The following is a 17,296-nucleotide window of genomic DNA, read 5'->3' as shown; positions in this document are numbered from 1 at the left end:
TACCTGTTATCAAGGCAGAATGATAATACCCACAGGATACTGACGAAACGGGTTTTCCAACATCCACTTGACAAGGGACACAGACATAAGCTTTATCAGCCAAGCCAATCTGACCTTCTGAATTATCACCCCAGACAAAAAGCTGCCCATCCTCTAAAATGAAGACACGGAAAGTTAACAGATTTCAAAGCAAAACTACACTAATAAAAAGTTAATTTACCTATTTAAGAAGCATTTCATAAGCTCTGTGTACAACACCACTAAACGTCATTATCTCAGGGACATAAAGTGATATTTAACACAATGCAACAAAACAGTCTGAAGTATGAGGGTATTCCCTAATCTTCTCAAGAGTGACTCAAAACACTTAGTGATCCACTGATATTAGACCATAAACAGCACCAGTACAAGAACATTCCTTCAAAAAGAGAGGAAGACTGAGAGTATAAGGCAATTCAGTTGCCAGAGGTCAGCATGGAAACATCATGGTGAATTGGAGGCATATTCTCATTTCTAGTAGCACGTCACCACCTTCCTGTTCTTCCAAACCTATTCCCTATTCTGACTTTGGTACTCATCTCCCTTATTCTTTCCTTATCTTTCAGTTCTCTTCACAGGTTATTATATTGCCCAGCTTCATTTTGTTTTACTTGAACTATCACAATAGCTGTTCCAGTTTTATTAAGACCAACCTCTGGTGACACAAAGACCAATGGCAGCAATAAGAAGCAAAAACAGGTAGTGAACAACGTGAAAAATCTCAAGAGTTTTCTAGAAGAGATAAGGCCTTCTCTCTGCATATTTCTTATTGGTGGGAAATAAGCTGTGAATAAAACACCTATCATACACAAAGCTACTGAGATGCTGCTTGGCACTAAAACCATTCAAAGTTCATTTACAAATCTTATGAGAATGTTCGCAATTGTCACAAAAAATACAAACCAAAGAAAAGCAGGCTAACATCTTTCTTAAATACTCCCCTGCTCTGTCACTTTCTGAAATCACAGCCTCAATAATTTATCCTAAACATGTACAGAAACAGTCGCTTTGCAACAAGTCTTGAGAAATTACAGGGTAATAAAGGACTATGGCTGAACATATTATAACTGTGTAGACTTCATCAAGTCATGATCATGTAATTTCGCATTGGAGTCATAGGTTAGGCCACTCTCAGAATTAGTAATGACACTGCTGTGTAGCCTGTACCAGCAGACCAAAATAACTGTAGTGAGAAGTAGAATTAGAGAAACTTCGTTTCTGTTAGATTCATGTTTTGCAGCTGGCTTCCCCGGAAATTAATTGGAGTTTTTCCCATTTGAGAGTACTCATACTGTCCTTCCTTTGTACAGATTCTGTAACTAGTACAGAATGAGACCCGTTGCAGGTCACTGCCCATGGAAAAGTTCCGTTCTCACAAAAATTTTAACAAGTTATTCAGCAGCCTCCCTTTACCACATTGTGTGAAATAGGCAATTGTCTATAAAAAAAAAAAAAAAAAGGAAAAGATCTTAGGTTTAATGGGGAAAGAAGACAGGGAGGCATAGAAAATATACACATACATGCAGACAGAGAGAGGGAATAAATGTTTCCCTGGAACACCAGGCTCGAACACACATAAATAGATTTTATTAGCTGTTGCTCTTACCAGTTACTGCTGCTGAAGTGTATGATCCAGCTGCTAGCTGTTTGATCTTGTGCTGGTTGGTAAAAAAACTAATTAAATGAAACGTGGTCCTTTCCTCTGTGTCACCTAATCCCAACTGACCTTCACTGTTACCTCCAGCAGCATACACATTTCCTTTTTCTGCATACAGAAAACCACATGTAATACACAGAAAGAGGATATTGTCAGCAGTGGCAAGAAGTCAGAGAAATTGCAGCAAGTAATTTAATTTTCTATGGGAAAACATTACAGAGAAGTCGGGGTCTACTGCCCTGAAATATTCTACAGTTGACGCCAGATGTTCCTGTTGTAATTAGCAGGGAGGTTTTCCTGCACACATTTAGATCGAAATAGTCGATAGGCCTTACATGTCTGTGAACTGAGTGTGTTTCCAATCATTTTGGAGGCTGATCTGAAAAGCAAATATTACCTGAAGTTCTGCAAGAGTCCTCATAAAATTACTACCTGTGGCCCTAACAGCTGGAAGCAGCTCCTTCACTAAAGAATTTATAGTTTAATTAAGATAAAACAGGGGAAAATGGAGAATGATGTCACAGGCAAGAAAATTAAAATCATATTAGTACGTAAATTCAAGAGATACATAACTTGATAGTTTGGAACAGAAGGAATGAAATACATTTTTACTTACATTTTTATTAGAAATCTTTTACTCATTTTAATATTCAAATCACTTTCATTAACTAGCTTTTATTTTGTTTTAGAATCTTAAAATTGAAGTTAAAGCTGATGATTGATATCTTTAACTTAAAAGAACTTCAAAATTTATATTTTTAATTTTAGTATGTTTCGTTTTTGAAGTGCTTATCTACGATGAAAAAGCCAAGGCTCATTAATAACACAAATCCAGACACAAATGTGATAAGCAACTAACATACAATTTACAAATGGACCATGCTATATAAAAGGTTACAAATTATTTAGCCAGAGTGTACACTAAAAGTGACTAATATTTACGCTGTGCAGTCTTGCATACTCAACTGATATTAAAATCTTCTGTTTTATTCTAATAGGCCTATTTACAATGCTCACGGTTTCCACGTATGTAAATGCCCTAATAAACAAGCAAATCTCTTTATCACATTACTGCAAGCTACAGCATTGCTACCACAAAGATGGCTATTCCATTACACAACTTTTAGAACCGTGACAATAATTTGCATCAATTCCCTGTATACTCTCTCCCTAAAAATGTATTTGTTTTCAATTTAAATTTAAAGTTTATTTATTTATATCTTAGTAAAGTAACTTGTCAGTGAAATTGCAGACTACCTTGTCTAACTAAAATGCAACAAACTTTGAAGGCCTCAAAATGTAATGTTCTACTATCTTTACTGAAATACAAAACTTCACACTAATAAAGATGCGTACCTTGTTAAAGGTAAATTTGAGCACAGATATATAAAAACATACCTATAAAGGACTTAAATTTAATATTGGTAATTGTTAGCCACACCTCAAATGCAGGCGACAAATTTTTTCATCTCTATACTATTAGTAAACTCCTATACAACATTATTTTTAAATTCATTGCACAGAATAATTCAAGTATTCAAAGAATTGGATATCAAGAAACAAGTTTTAACAGCTCACTTAGCTTTTTTTTTTCTTTCCTGAACACTCATGGGGTTACCAATGTAATTTGGCATTAAAACGAAAGAAAAAATCTACCTTCAATATGTACATAGTATGTTACATACCTGTGTAAACTAAAGTGTGGTTTCTTCCACAAACAGCAAGTTTTGTTTTTTCTGGCTTTAAAGCTATGAAATACAGGCAAAGAAGAGGAGAGAAAAAGTTACAAACAGTCTGATAGTTGGTTTAACAACAAAATGTTCTATGCTCTAGAGAAAGCTATGGTTTTTTTCTTATTTTTACCTAGAGAATGATTACAAGGTTAGCTGGCCATTTGATCTTAGCACATGACTCATTAAATCAGGATTCTCCTAAGAGAAGAAAGCAAATATATCTTAAAAACTTATAGCTGCTATACTCAGGATAACTTGATGATGACTACTTTATCCAAATGCCACATTCCACAGAATTTACCATTTACAGGATACGCCTCAAAGAGTACATCAACTTGCAGTACAAAATGCATGCTTAGAGCTTTCTTCAGTTTTCATTAATAATACTGTTCTTAATTCACTCCTTCACTTCTTCCATTATTTTAAATCTTTAAAATCATACCTTTTGTTTTGTCCTGTCAAACATACCTTCCCTCGTAATGCACAGCTACTTTCTTGCTAGACTTTTGCTCTGTACTGACCTTTTATTAATCACTAAACTCACAACTGGTAAGGGCAGTCTTACCTGGACTACTGCCTAAAATAACAGATTTTGCATATACCATCCTGACTTAAAATCAGCTCAATTACCACCCACCCATGCATATCTTCTATGCAGTCAGGTCACACCAATTTACCTTATACAATACTCATGATGCTCTTAAAACAACATTATTTTTACATAATGTATTTTTTTCCACTGCACTGGTCCATGAGAAAGGCAACAACCATCATCCCTTTCACAAAAACCTTTTCAGTCCTTCCAAATCAACCTTCATCAGCATTGTAACATTCAAATTTAAATCCCTTCTCCTTCATACTGAACAAATCTACCTACTTAAGCCTGATCTCTCTCTGGTGTATCATATAGACACAAACAAAAATTGTGCAAACTCAGAACCCTACTTATCCTACCTGTCATCTACTGTTACTACCAGTTTAGAACCATAGTATTTCCAATATTAGTTTCTTCCTAAAATTTAATTTGCTGCTTTATATCCCACCACTGCCTCCTACATCAGCCTGATAAGCTCAGCAGAAGCCCGTGCTCCCTAACCTCCCACTTACGCTAATCAATCACATCCAATGAGCCATGCAATATTGACAACATTGCTGGCAGTTTTTCATAACCAATTACATTAGTCTCCAGTTAAACTCCAGAACTATTTTGTCAGAAAATGAGCAGCCACAACTACTTGGCCCTGAGCAGAAACTGAAACGTGTTTTTGCAACCCCACTCCCAGAGCCAACCGATGTCTGAAAGCTAGCAAGAAAAGCTCCAGGTCTTTCTCCTGCTGCCTACTGCCAAGAGAGGAAAGATACCCCCTTGTGACTTTCTTCAGTGGAAACCAGGTCTCTTTTGAATTGCTGTCATCTCTCTGTTTTTTGTTTGTTTGTTTGTTTTATATCTCCATTGCAATCTGACAATAAAACAGAACTTGATACCCTATCCATTCAAGCCAAGGTAAGAATCAATCTCTCACATGGCTGACAGAAGATGTGAACCCGAGAGTGGCTGCATTCTCCCTCTGAAGTGAAATAGAGAGAGGAGCAGATAAAGAATAGTGGAATAAACTAAATTAGGAAGAAAACAGCTTGAACAAACACAGTAATTTGTTTTCAAGCAATAAACTAACAGATCGATCTGCTCACAGAAAGGATGAGGATAAACATTTAAATGTGAAAAGGAATGTGTTAATGGGATAGATCTGATTTGACATAAGTAAGGGGATAGGGAAGAAAGTATTAGTTTTGCTTGACAAGACAGAACTGGCTAGGAAAGATTCAGAAGATAAAAGAATGCAAAGAAAACATATTTTACAGCATATGAAGGAATATGGACATTCATTTTATTGTTTTTCTACACTTCATACAAATATATTTCCATTTATGCCTCCTCAGGCACATCTTACACTTGCTAAAAAGATGAAAAAAGATTGGATTCTATGTATCTGAAGTTATTTTCAGACACAAAAGGACCCAGAATCTGAACTGAAGGAAAAGTAGCCAGGTTTCCTTTTAAACTATCTTTATGAGCTTATGCAGTAATATGCTACACATGATGAGTAAAGAAATCAGTCTGTTACTCTGGAACTGCATCTTATAAAGCACATTTTCACAAGGGTAACCTTTCAAAAGGACAAAAGAAAAATTAAACAAACCTTTAACACATGTTGGTTTGCTGACAGTATTCTTTGATCCTAGTCCTAATTGGCCCCAGTTGTTACTGCCAAACATGTAAAGTTTACCATTCCCTGAAAGAAAAGGCACAGTTAGAATTCGTATGAGCGTTTGAATATCTCACACAAGGTGAGATGGTCATTCACACACTATGCTATTTATTATATCCTTTATACTGGAAGATTCAAAATTAGGCACTTCCATACCTAAGTGTAAGCAATAATTACTATCCTTGTGATTTTTCAACATAAGAGTAGTAATTGCATTGTGTATGTGTAAGAAAACCCCTGCCAGAAGAAGGGACAAAAAAGCAGAACAGACATCCTCTCCTTTAACTACAGCACAGATAAAGCACTCATCATAAAATAAAAAAAGTGTACTCTTGGACAGACCCTGGAAGCACAGGAAGCACAGTCACTATAGGGCTACTTGTAAAACAACAATACATTTATCTGAGCACGCACACTTTTTACGTCAGAGACAGGGATGAATAATGCAGCTATATAACACAAACACAAAATTCTAATATTCATTCAATTCTAATATTCAATATTCTATTGGGGAGGAATGGTGGTTGTTTGTTTTTTTTACTGCTAAATTTCTTCTCTTAAAATGATTTACAAATTTGCGCTTCTACAGAACATAGTTTACGATACATTTTCAAATAGGTGCACAAGTTGTATGGGTTTTCCTTTGGACGTATTAGGCCTACTACAAGAGCCTTTTTGCTTCTCTGCATCTTCCATCATGGATTAACAAAGTACTCTGCATATAAAGAAGAAATGTATAAAAACACCATGAAGTCAGGGAGTTTTGTTTGCCTAAATGAAAACATCAGATTAGAAATCTTCAACAGGTATAATGCTAAAATTTTATTTCCAAAACTGTTATGACATATCATTGAATTTGCAGATTTGACCATTACCAACAGTGAACTGTTGCAATTCAGAACAGTCCATTATTTTAAGAGGATGGTAAATGAACAGATAAAATTTTTTTCATCAGCCATGCAGATCAGACTGCCAAATCTCACTACTGGCAATACCTTAAAATGAATGAATCCCATTCCATTTAATTTTTTAAACTATTACCTCGTGTAAAGCTCTGAAGTTCACATCCAAAGATAAAACCCCTCCTTCAACATAAGTCTTTGCAAACAACAGAATCTGAGTTGTCAAAAACAACCCAACACCACAAACACAAAAACCAAAAATCCCTTTTACAACTGTTAAAACAAGATTGTTTACTTTTGCTCCAGCTCTGCAGGTCTTTGTAAGTTAGATTCCATCACGGAGCTGTCATGTAAATAAAATCCCGGTTACCCTAGCCATCAATTATCGCATGAGCACAACACATTTCCACATAGCAATGCCAAAATATTATGGCTGTTTGTACTTCAGTAGCACAGGTTCCTTGTGAAGGTTCTGAATGTGATTTACAGAGACTTTGATATATGATTTGGAGATTTTTAAAATACAAGAATACTGTTACAAAAATCCAATTATTTTCTTAAATATAACCACAAATTTTAAAAAAATACTCAAAATGAAACATAACTAGTAACCGGAGTCTCAATCCAATTGTCAGATTTGACAATTTATGGAATATTGGGCTGTGTGTCAATATTACGTCTTTCCAATAAGTTGAAAGGGAAAAAATTCTGAGGTAAAGGCAACGCTTACCAAATTTTACTAACAGCATTTGTATCACCATCCCAATTTCGGTAATGCAACCATGCCAAAACACACGCAGAGGTGTGTCACTGAAGGCAAAACACACGGTGACACAGAAAACTTTATTAGCAAATGGCATCCTACTTTGTATCACTACTATATACCTTTTAAATGCCTGTGACGATGGTAGTACTTGTGGGAACACGATGCCAAGTTGCCATAATTGGGTTTAATCACATCCTTTTTTATCTATTCAGAATTCCAGCAGGTCATGCTTTTAATCCTATAATCTGCTCTTTCTTATATCAATCTTTAAGTTCTCAGACATTGCGTTATAAATCAAGAAGCTTAACAGATGAGATTTTTTTATACATATATTCTTTACCAGCTGAGTGACAGCCTTTTATAATTTCAGGCTTCCAAGACTTAGTGTAATAGAAAATAAGAAAACCGAGACGTATGTAATTCAGACAGTGAATAAAAACTAAGACACTACAGAGAAGCCATATCAAATGCCTGTAATGAAGCAACATTTCTGGGTCCCTATACCAGACCAGGTTTTAGAACAGGCATAACGTGGCATCAGAACTGGCCAGGAGACACTTCAGAACTTTGCATGCAAAATGCCCTATTTTCGTAACTGTGTACCGAGTAATCTCTAGTCATCACCACAGATCCACTGAAGTGAGAACTACTTTCACAGCAGGCAAATACGCAAGGATCATTTCAAAACCTTGAAAACTCCAATTGCTCATGCCGTTTTGCATTCATGTTAGAGCAGATACACACAGACCATGGCCATCTGCCATAGGGAATAGCAGGCAGAAGACTGGTCCAGCACAGTAAGATTACAATTCTGGGCAAAAGAAGGGATACAACAGGGTATTAAGAAAGGGACTACCTGGACTGTTTTGGTGATGAAAACATACACCAAACACCAGTCTTCACTCTCCTCCTGATGCAAGACTAGGCTATTTCTCCAAAGTATTTATGCATTGGCACATCACCAATGTTACACCAACTCCGAGCTATTAACAAAAGCAACAAGATGCTTACATCTTTTGAAACAGCAGATTTTGTAAGAGACTTCAGGAAGAGGGTACTAACCAGGATATTTCCCATATGGTGGCTGCTACTATCATTGTGATTCCTTAGAACCCCGTTTGTCATGTGCAACCCTGGTTCATGAAGCCTGGCTATAGGCATTACTCAGCAGCTGGGGAGTACAAGCTGAAATACTCTACATGCTTCATAATATTAACAGCCACCCATCCATCCCTATTCACCTATGTTTTAGGCATTTTACCCCTTGCTTCCTACATGGTATTAGTGTGGGATAGAGATAAAATGGGGAGAGTACATACAGACTTTGAACATTAGGACATTCTGTTAAGAAGCTATATTGAGTATTTTGGACAGAGTATCATATGCCAGGCGTCACGATTTTTTTTTTGTATTTATTTGTGCTATTTTGTTAATAAACTCTTAACACATCGTTTGAAATTCGTATACAATTCAAATACATCTCATGAAAATGGGAATGACATTAATTTTCTTAGGCAAGTCACAATATTCTCAAAAGTTTTATTGAGCAGTAAGAACAGTCATGCTTAGGATATTTAGCATCATACAAACACAAACAGGAAAGTATGTTGCTTGCTCCTACACATAACAAAAAACTAAGACAAACATGTAGTAATCCTCCTCGTTTTCCCCTTACAGCTGAGTGCAAAAGACACAGGAGTCATGTTCTGATGGCCTGCCAGCAGGCAGAAAGAATAGATGGAGTTTTAAGTCCCAAGACCTGGAGGGATTCCAATGTCTCTTTTGTGTAAACTGTTGAATATTTAATGCCTTACATAACTTGAAATTATATGCATACTATCTTGTTGTGCTTCTGCGTGAACCTCCTTGAACTCCTGTTTTTCCTTTTCATACTTCTTTCTTTCCTTTTACCCTCTTGCACCAGGGGTTTCAATTCTCTCCAGAGCTCTGAGTCCAGAAGATACATTTTCTGCCATCACCATTTCCCCCTTGTGAACTGGATCGGTCTCTTCGATCAAATGTGGGCGATCTGCCTAGGATACCCTAATTAAGGCCAATAAACAATAAGACAGCTGTTAACTTTAAGAGGCTTGTAGAAAATAAAATTATTAATAGATAGGTACTGGAAAGAGATCCTTAAAATATGGTTAATGTCACTTAATTCATACTAGCTCCCAAGAGGATGAATATATTCCTTCACAAAGCCTACAGTTACAAAAGATGCAGGGAGTGAACTGTCAGTGAACTGTTCTTGGGCCACAAAATAGAGGAATGGGGCAAGAAATTTTGTTAAACATATTACAAGGGATGCTGGAAGAAAACTGTTCAGACAACTGCTTAAAAAAACTGAACATTTTAGTCAAGATTGTGCTTAAGGCAGAAAGAAAATGAGGAAGGAAATACAAAAATTCAATCCCAAATTCCAAAAGTAGAGGAAGAAGTGTTTCCCTGACTAGCTCAACAAGCCAACTCAACGTCAGCAAGAAACTGTCACTGATTCTTTAGATTCCAACATACAGCCATGGTATGTAAATGCAATTTATTTTGGACTCAAAATCCTAACCTAAAAAGCAAAGAATAGTTTTTTTTATATTCACTTTACACTTTTCTCCCCAGAAGTCATATGGGAATACTGATGTTGGATTAGATGAAAGAAGTATTTGAAATGTTCTGAATACTTTGAATGCTGAATATTACTTCCTGTACATTTTCTTCATTTGCATTTAGTCAACATTCAGTGCTAGATGTCGCTGTCTTTCCTGCCCAAAACCAGCTGTAAGGCATGTTTTGAGTCAGTTTGCGTGACAGTTTTGATTGTTGACACATTTTAATATAAATCTGATGCATTTCTATCAGATTTGAATCTACCTCATATTCCCACTGTCCCCTAAATACATAGTTCCCCCTACTCTTCCAGGGGGCGGAAAACAAAGGAGTGTGAAACGCTGTGACCAGTAAAGACTGAAAGTAATATGAAGCATGCAGTACACACCTGCTTGAGATACCTTCCCTTCCTCAGCAATGTTTGTCTTTTCTTTCTTCCAGGTCAGGTTCAGATGGATTTCAAGGAACTCCCGCTTTTCTACATGGTCCGCATCCTTCTCAGTAAATTCATTACCACCATGCACTTCTGTGGCTCTTTTATTCCAGGTGTTATTGCAGTTCAATGTCATTCACCAAGGGCTTTAATTCCACTGTATCATCCAACTCCATCTAATGGCAGAAATGTGTGGTGCACATGTGCATGCACAGGTGTGAAGAAAAAATGAGGGACAAAGATTTTCTCTTTTCCTTTTTTACCATTTGTATGACTCCTGCAGTTTCAATCCCTTTGTTCAGTGTTGGTCACTATTTTTCCCTCACTTTTGCTTCTACTTTATCATGTCCCAAACAAACTTTTGATATCAAAGATTTATTTTTTTAAATTCATGTTTCTACAGTTCCCTCTCTACAAAAGCTTTGAGAAAAGGATGATCTTACCTAGAAGTACCCCACATGACTTATCTGCACACTACCACAGCAAAGGCCAGCTAGGGAGACCATTTTTAAAATATGCAGTATATGTTAAAATATCAGGGAGGTGGGGAAAGAGATGTACAGAAATGGCGCTACGTGCAACCCTATGCAAGTTGACTTGTTCAAAAAGCTTTATTCAAGTGGCCTCTATCACAGGGACATGGGAATTAGTGGATTGCTGCTGATTAGTGTAACAGTGCTGGCACAAGCACATGCTGAGGGAGTTAAAGGAGGCAATTTAAATTGACCACTCTGAAACTGAGAATAATACTAGTGTTATTTCAAACTGGGTGTGGGCATATGAAGGGATACACTAAAAAAAAGTCAAGAGGAAAATTTCACAGTGCCCTAGGTTATGTTCTGATTAATTTTATGCAACAGGCAATTTAATAGAATGGGTTCAATCAAAAAAAAAGTGTGAAGTTTTGTTCAAAACATAATCTATTCATGCATAATTCATCTTCTATGAAGTTAGGCTTGAAAAATTCATTGTATAATTTTACTTCAAATTGTTCTGCAGTCCATGAAATCTATAATCTTCTTTTATCATGCTTGGAACTTTTCATTCTAAAAAATCCAGCATTTTCAACTTTGCTTGGGGATATAGCAGGGAAAAAAAAAAACTTGAGAAATTATTTAATGAGCAATGACAAAGATACAACACTGGGTCCTGATGAGGAATAAATGTACTTTGATAAAAAACATCCTGAAAATATGCATAGGAGGAATTTCATGATAAAAAAGTCTGATTATCTATCTAAAGGTGGTTGTCAACATAATTAACACACGTTTTCATCACAAAAGAGCAGTCTCTTTCACATAAGAAACTGAATGAACTCTCCGATGAGTATTGCTTCCAGCATTTCAAAGAAATGAAAAGGAACATCAATAATGACGGTTCAGCGTATTGCTTCTGAGCTTCTCTGAATGCTTTTGCTATTTATTTCTGATTTTAGTAGGATTTTCTAAAGTTCTTTGAGTTGTTCTTTCAAGGGTTGTTTTCAGTTGACAGTTAACTGATAAGGCAGAACTTCCTTTCAGAGATACAATTTTATCTATCATTTCAGGCAGATTCCCAGTGAACTTGTTGACTGAGTTCAACAGATACTGTTTACTTCCACAATACAAACCTATATACTGAAGACTGTCTACTGGACACCATCAGATTTACAAGAAACATTTAAGCTGAACAAGTTCATGCTTATTTTAAATCCAACATGATACATTCAGTTATTACAGATTCACTCATGACAGTTCCTGGGCACGTCTTGTGAAAACCTTCATTGACTCCTGTTAACTTCAAAGGCATCCAACAGCCCCAGTGTGAACAGTTCCCTCTCCTCTCCACATTTCAAGTATTACCTCAGAATTTAAATAAGAATCCAAGCTGTCCAAATGTATAACCTTTTATCATACACACCACTTCCAATACTGACCTGTAACAATAGCGGTATGTTCATCTCCACATGATATATGTACAGGCTTGTCATTTTTGAACCAGAATTTGCTAGGAACATTTTCTGCAAAGCTGCTTTTCCCAAACGTGAAAACAGCACCTGATTCTAAAACATTAAAAAAAATGTCAATTTTAGTGGATATAAATTTTTCCTCAGACATTTTAAAATAGTCATTTCCTATTAACCCAATTGCACATTTTAGTTACCTATCTTTTTCCTTAAAAAATAAAAAAATAAAATAGTGGCTGAAGTATTTTTTTCCATTCTGTTTCATCAAGACTATCTGATTTTCAGGCTCAGATTTTAGTCCTTCTGATACTTCCTAGCTTCCGTGAATTTCCTAGAAGAACAGATACTGCTGATGATACACTGTATTCTGAAGACACACAAACTTATTTGAAAGTACAATGTACTTTATCACTACCCCCTAAGAAAAATTACTAGATGCATAAAGAAAAAAGAACTCTGACGAACTGCCCCCAAAAAGTACAATCAAAAGCTCATCCTGAAAGCAGGTCGAGACAAAGAATTCTCACTTACTTGAATTCAAACAGGTTTTCCAAATTGGATTAGAGAGAGAGAGAGAGACACACTGTAAAGAGGTGACAGGCTCCAAACTGACCACTCCTCCTCACCCATCTGAAAAGATACATGTGCTCTAAAAATGGCCCCCTAAAATCAAAACCCTCAGCCTTCAAAACACGGGTTGCCACAACTGTCCTTGTTCATAAGGCTACGATATAAAAAAGCCCAAAAAAACCCACCCCACAACGAAACCCAAACAGCTCTTCCTCCCTTGTAATCGGTTTGCTCAATTCTTTCCATTTTTAAAAGTGCCAGCACCATTGTTTTAAAACACACAACATTAACTATTCATTCACCCTTTGGTCAAGCATTTTGTCAAGCGTTTGGCTTGACACAGAAAACATTCATCCTATGGGGAATAAATGAACTTACAAGTTAAATCATTTGCCAAAATGCCATGCAGCGCGGTAAAGCAAAATTAGGCCTCCTATTTAAAGATGTCAAACCTTGCGCTTTAAACACTTGAGGGGGGGGGGGGGGGGAGGACACACACAACTATTCTTTGCAGACTTTTTTTTTTAACTGATAGGCTATGGTAACACACAGAGGAACACTAGGCTGCTTCCGTGGAAGTATATATAATTTAATAATACCATTGCTTTTGCTGAAAATATATACACTGAAATGTTTCATTGGCATCAATGGTCTGCACCCCAGCTCCAAAACCCGAAGCTCTCTCTTGAACTGTAAATCTGACACTCCTTTTGAAATGGTTAACATAAAAGCTTCCGATATTACTGGTGAGATGTAATTTTATGCACCACATTCATTAACCATTTACAGAAGTGTATTTACTGCCCCTTCAGCTGCCTTTTATTGAAAACACATCTTTCTGCAGACAAACTCAAGGCTTTAACGTTTTGTTTTGTGCCTTTTTTTACCCAGATAAGCCTACACTCACAGACATGCCAACAGCAGGTATCTGAAAACGTGATATTTGTTTCGGGTTTTAATCCCCAGCCAGCCAGCCGAGCTGTATATCGAGGCATGCATACTGCGATCTGTTAGGCACTAACGCCAAAGCAGAGCTCCCCAGCTCATTTTCCTTTTCGCAACGTTAATAGGAATATATATGAATAGATATACTTCGGGGCCGGAGCAGCAGGAGGTCGAGGCCCCCCCAGCCTGCAGCGGGCCGAAGGGAAGCGGCTGCGTGTCCGTGTGTCCGCCCGCCCACCCGCCCCCCACCGCCCGGCGGCACTCACCGGGCACCGTCAGCTCGGGCTCCCCGGCGGGCTCGGCCATGGCGGCGGGCGGGCGGCGCTCGGCCCCGCGCCCCATGCGGACGGAAGTAAACAGCGGGCCTGCCACGGGCAACGGACATAGAGAGCGGCGCCGCCCCGCGCCCCCCGCACCGCCCGCCCCGGGGCTGCCGCCGGGATGGAGGACGGGGGGCGCCCCCTGACGGCTGGCGGTGGGGCGGTGGCGCCGGTCCCGCCGCTCCCCCCGAGCAGGGCCACCCAGAGCAGGCTGCCCAGGGCCGTGCCCAGGCGGCTTTTGGAGATCCCCAAGGAGGAGCCCCCACAGCTCTCGGGGCAGCCTGTGCCAGGGCTCCTCACCGCACAGCACAGAAGGGCTGCCCGGTGCTCAGAGGGAGCCTCCTGGGCTCCCGGTTGTGCCCACTGCCTCTTGTCCTGGTACTGGGCACCACTGAAGAGCCTGGCTCCGTCCTCTTTGCACCCTCCCTTCAGGGACATTTCGGTCTTCCTCCTGTGGCCTGTCCCTGCCACTGGCTCCTGAAGCAGACATCTGTCTGTGTGGGGGCTCTGCCTTGAGCTCCCAGCTTAGCCAAACCTGTCCCCTAATAAACTCACTGCTTTCGCTGAGTCTCCTGAGCTGCCATCCCTCGGCCACATAAACAGAATATAGTTCAGAATCTTTATTTTGCCACCACTAGGATGCTGCTGTCCTAAGAAAGAACTCTTTTCTGTTTGGTGGCTTGTGTGGCTTCACCGAGCTGTCCCTCTGAAGTTTTCTGACTGGGTACGCAAGCAGACATTCAATCTTCCATTCAGCCAGTGATACTTAGATAATAACAGCGGTGCTGCAGACTCTTCTCCCTTTGCACTGTCTGTCTCTGAGGTTTGTGGGAAAAGGTCTGCCCATTCCTTTACTGTAGTATTCCTGTTTTGTAGGGAGCAACTGCAGTGCCCTTCCTGTCAAGCACCTACCCAGCCCCTCTCCAGGGCACAAACGAGACATTTCTTGGCTGTAGTGCCCACCACATGGCACAAAGGACTGCAGTTGTAATCTGAAGCAGACAGCAAGGGCATTGGTTTGGGAATTCTGTATTCCAGGCCCTGGCATTTAAAATGCAACAATAAGAGCATATGGGTTGAGACATACTGGTGTAGAGAAAATAATGTGGTGTAAATCTGTATTGATAGAGAGAAAAGTAGCTTAGGATAAAGAAGTTATATTGATATTGGCATCCAATATGAATATGAACCTGACTGGTCTATTAAGCTATATGTCTTCTGTGAGTTTTTCAAGACTGCACCTTGTGAATACCACTGGAATTTCAATTGCTGTAATTGGATTGAATGTGTTGCTTTCTCTTTTTTTCCTTTCTCAGTTCTTAATGCTTAAAATCATCAGCTAAAATGGTCTTAAACCAAAGACAGAGTTTAAAGCAGTGATGTTCCTCCTGCACACCCTAACACCCTAATAGCTAACAATATGCCTCAAATTATTCAGCACTGAAGGCTTTTATGGCAAAGTCCCTCAGATGCCTTTTTAGTGGTGCTAGTTAGTAAGTGGTAACACATTCAGCTCATGAATATTGCTTTTATTTTCACATTTGAGGAGCAATGAAGAAATCTGTTCCTTTCACTCCATGATATTATTAATATAACTTTGCTGTATTGTTGTACTTTGTTGAGGGAATACGTTAATTTTAATGTCTGAAAGGCAACACCTTTGTGAAGGTAAACCCCATGCAATCCTTGAAAACTCAGGAGAGCTCCTAGTTTATATTAATTACATTGGTCATGACTGACTAAACGTGGTAAGCTGTGATTGTACCATGAGAAACGTGTTGTAATCAGGCATCACAGCTTGAGTGTGAATCTTCGATATTTAACAAATGTATGTGTATGTTTTCTGGTTCCCAGTCTTGGTGCTGATTTTCTCTGAAAAGAAAGAACTGTTAGTAACAAAACAAAACAACAAAAAAGGCAGTTTGGACCCTGCTCCTCTACTGACCGTGTACTCAGAAGCTGACTGCTGCTGCCTCTCAAGAAAGGAGGTGTCAAGGGTCAGTCTCCTGCCAGCTCAAAGAGGAGAGAGGCTTTCAGTAATCGTTCTTTATCAGCCTGCTCATGCCCTCCTAACCTGAGGCACAGACCTGCCACCCCTTGGGTATGCAGATCTCACTTTGTCCCTTCTGGAGAGGAGATCAGCACTTGCGCCACGATGAGCAGCCACCACCAGCCACCTCTCAGCAGGATGCGGCAGGCTCACCTCACGTGCAAGTAGCCCTATGGACTTGGCCACTCCAGAGGTGCCTGGTGCCAGGGATGGGGCTGTCCCGTTGCCACCAGCTACCTTGTTCCTGGTGGGGCAGCGGGATGGGCCTTGGCTGCCAGGCCCTGCCCTGCCCAATCCCATAGGGAGCCCTATAGGCCTGGCCCCCAGCCCCAGGCAGCCCTGTTCTTGCAGTGCCATAACAATTCTTCTTTTGCTTTCTTTTTTTTTTTTTTTTTTCTCTGTTAGGACATGTTCCTGCACAGATATTTGACAAACATGAAATTGCTACGATATGCTATTGACACAAGGTATAATATGATGGTCCCAGACAGAAGAGCACAAACTGTGAGTTGTGCAATGGACCCTGTGGAAAGTCTTTATCTGTCGAATTTTATCTAACCAAGGAAAAGATTCAATATGAGCCCTGACCAGGCCTGGCCCAGACTGGAAAAATCGAAGATAAGATTGTCTGTTCTTCATAGTATCCTCATTTGCACAGTGGCTGCTTCACACAACTTCATTTCTGTTAACTTTGTTTTTAGGACTGAGAGAAATCTACTGTGAAAGGAAGATGCTTTTTAATTTGAGGAGCTTTTTCCATATTAAAAAATTAACGTGGAACAACAAGCATCTGCTGCGACATTTTTGGTAAGTTAATCCTTTTCTTTTGTCTGGCATTCAGTGACATTTAATCAGAAAACTGGAGACAAAAGCAATTGAATTCTGTGGAGGAGTGAGAGATATAAGCTTCTGTTAGCATTTTTAGTGCCCTTTTGCCTTCTGAGGCAGCAAGCTTTGAGTCTTTATGAGACTGGAGGATTTTTCCTTTTTATATTTGTGAAATCTTGTTAATTCTTTCCATGGGATTTAGCTTCAAAACCAAGAAAAAATGTTGCTTCTTGA

At 39.0% G+C, this 17,296-nt stretch overlaps 2 protein-coding genes across 2 annotated transcripts in view; one reads left to right on the top strand and one right to left on the bottom strand.

Moving 5' to 3' along the window:
* The window catches only part of RPGR (retinitis pigmentosa GTPase regulator), a 50,091-nt gene extending 34,809 nt beyond the window's left edge, over positions 1 to 15,282 (bottom strand). Inside the window, 6 exon segments of the mRNA XM_080576309.1 lie at positions 4 to 153; positions 1,646 to 1,804; positions 3,382 to 3,444; positions 5,631 to 5,723; positions 12,320 to 12,445; positions 14,131 to 15,282. Of these exon segments, the coding sequence (XP_080432435.1) occupies positions 4 to 153; positions 1,646 to 1,804; positions 3,382 to 3,444; positions 5,631 to 5,723; positions 12,320 to 12,445; positions 14,131 to 14,206 (667 nt within the window). The 5' untranslated portion in view covers positions 14,207 to 15,282.
* A 293-nt stretch (positions 15,283 to 15,575) lies between these two features.
* OTC (ornithine transcarbamylase) overlaps positions 15,576 to 17,296 on the top strand; it is a 31,060-nt gene continuing 29,339 nt past the window's right edge. The window contains exons 1-2 of the mRNA XM_080576310.1: positions 15,576 to 16,701; positions 16,936 to 17,041. Of these exons, the coding sequence (XP_080432436.1) occupies positions 16,686 to 16,701; positions 16,936 to 17,041 (122 nt within the window). The 5' untranslated portion in view covers positions 15,576 to 16,685. The remainder of the gene's footprint in view (positions 16,702 to 16,935; positions 17,042 to 17,296) is intronic.

The sequence above is a fragment of the Anser brachyrhynchus genome, assembly GCF_964034855.1.
Source record: "Anser brachyrhynchus genome assembly, chromosome: 1".
NCBI lineage: Eukaryota > Metazoa > Chordata > Aves > Anseriformes > Anatidae > Anser > Anser brachyrhynchus.
This window is presented reverse-complemented; position numbering and strand designations above follow the sequence as displayed.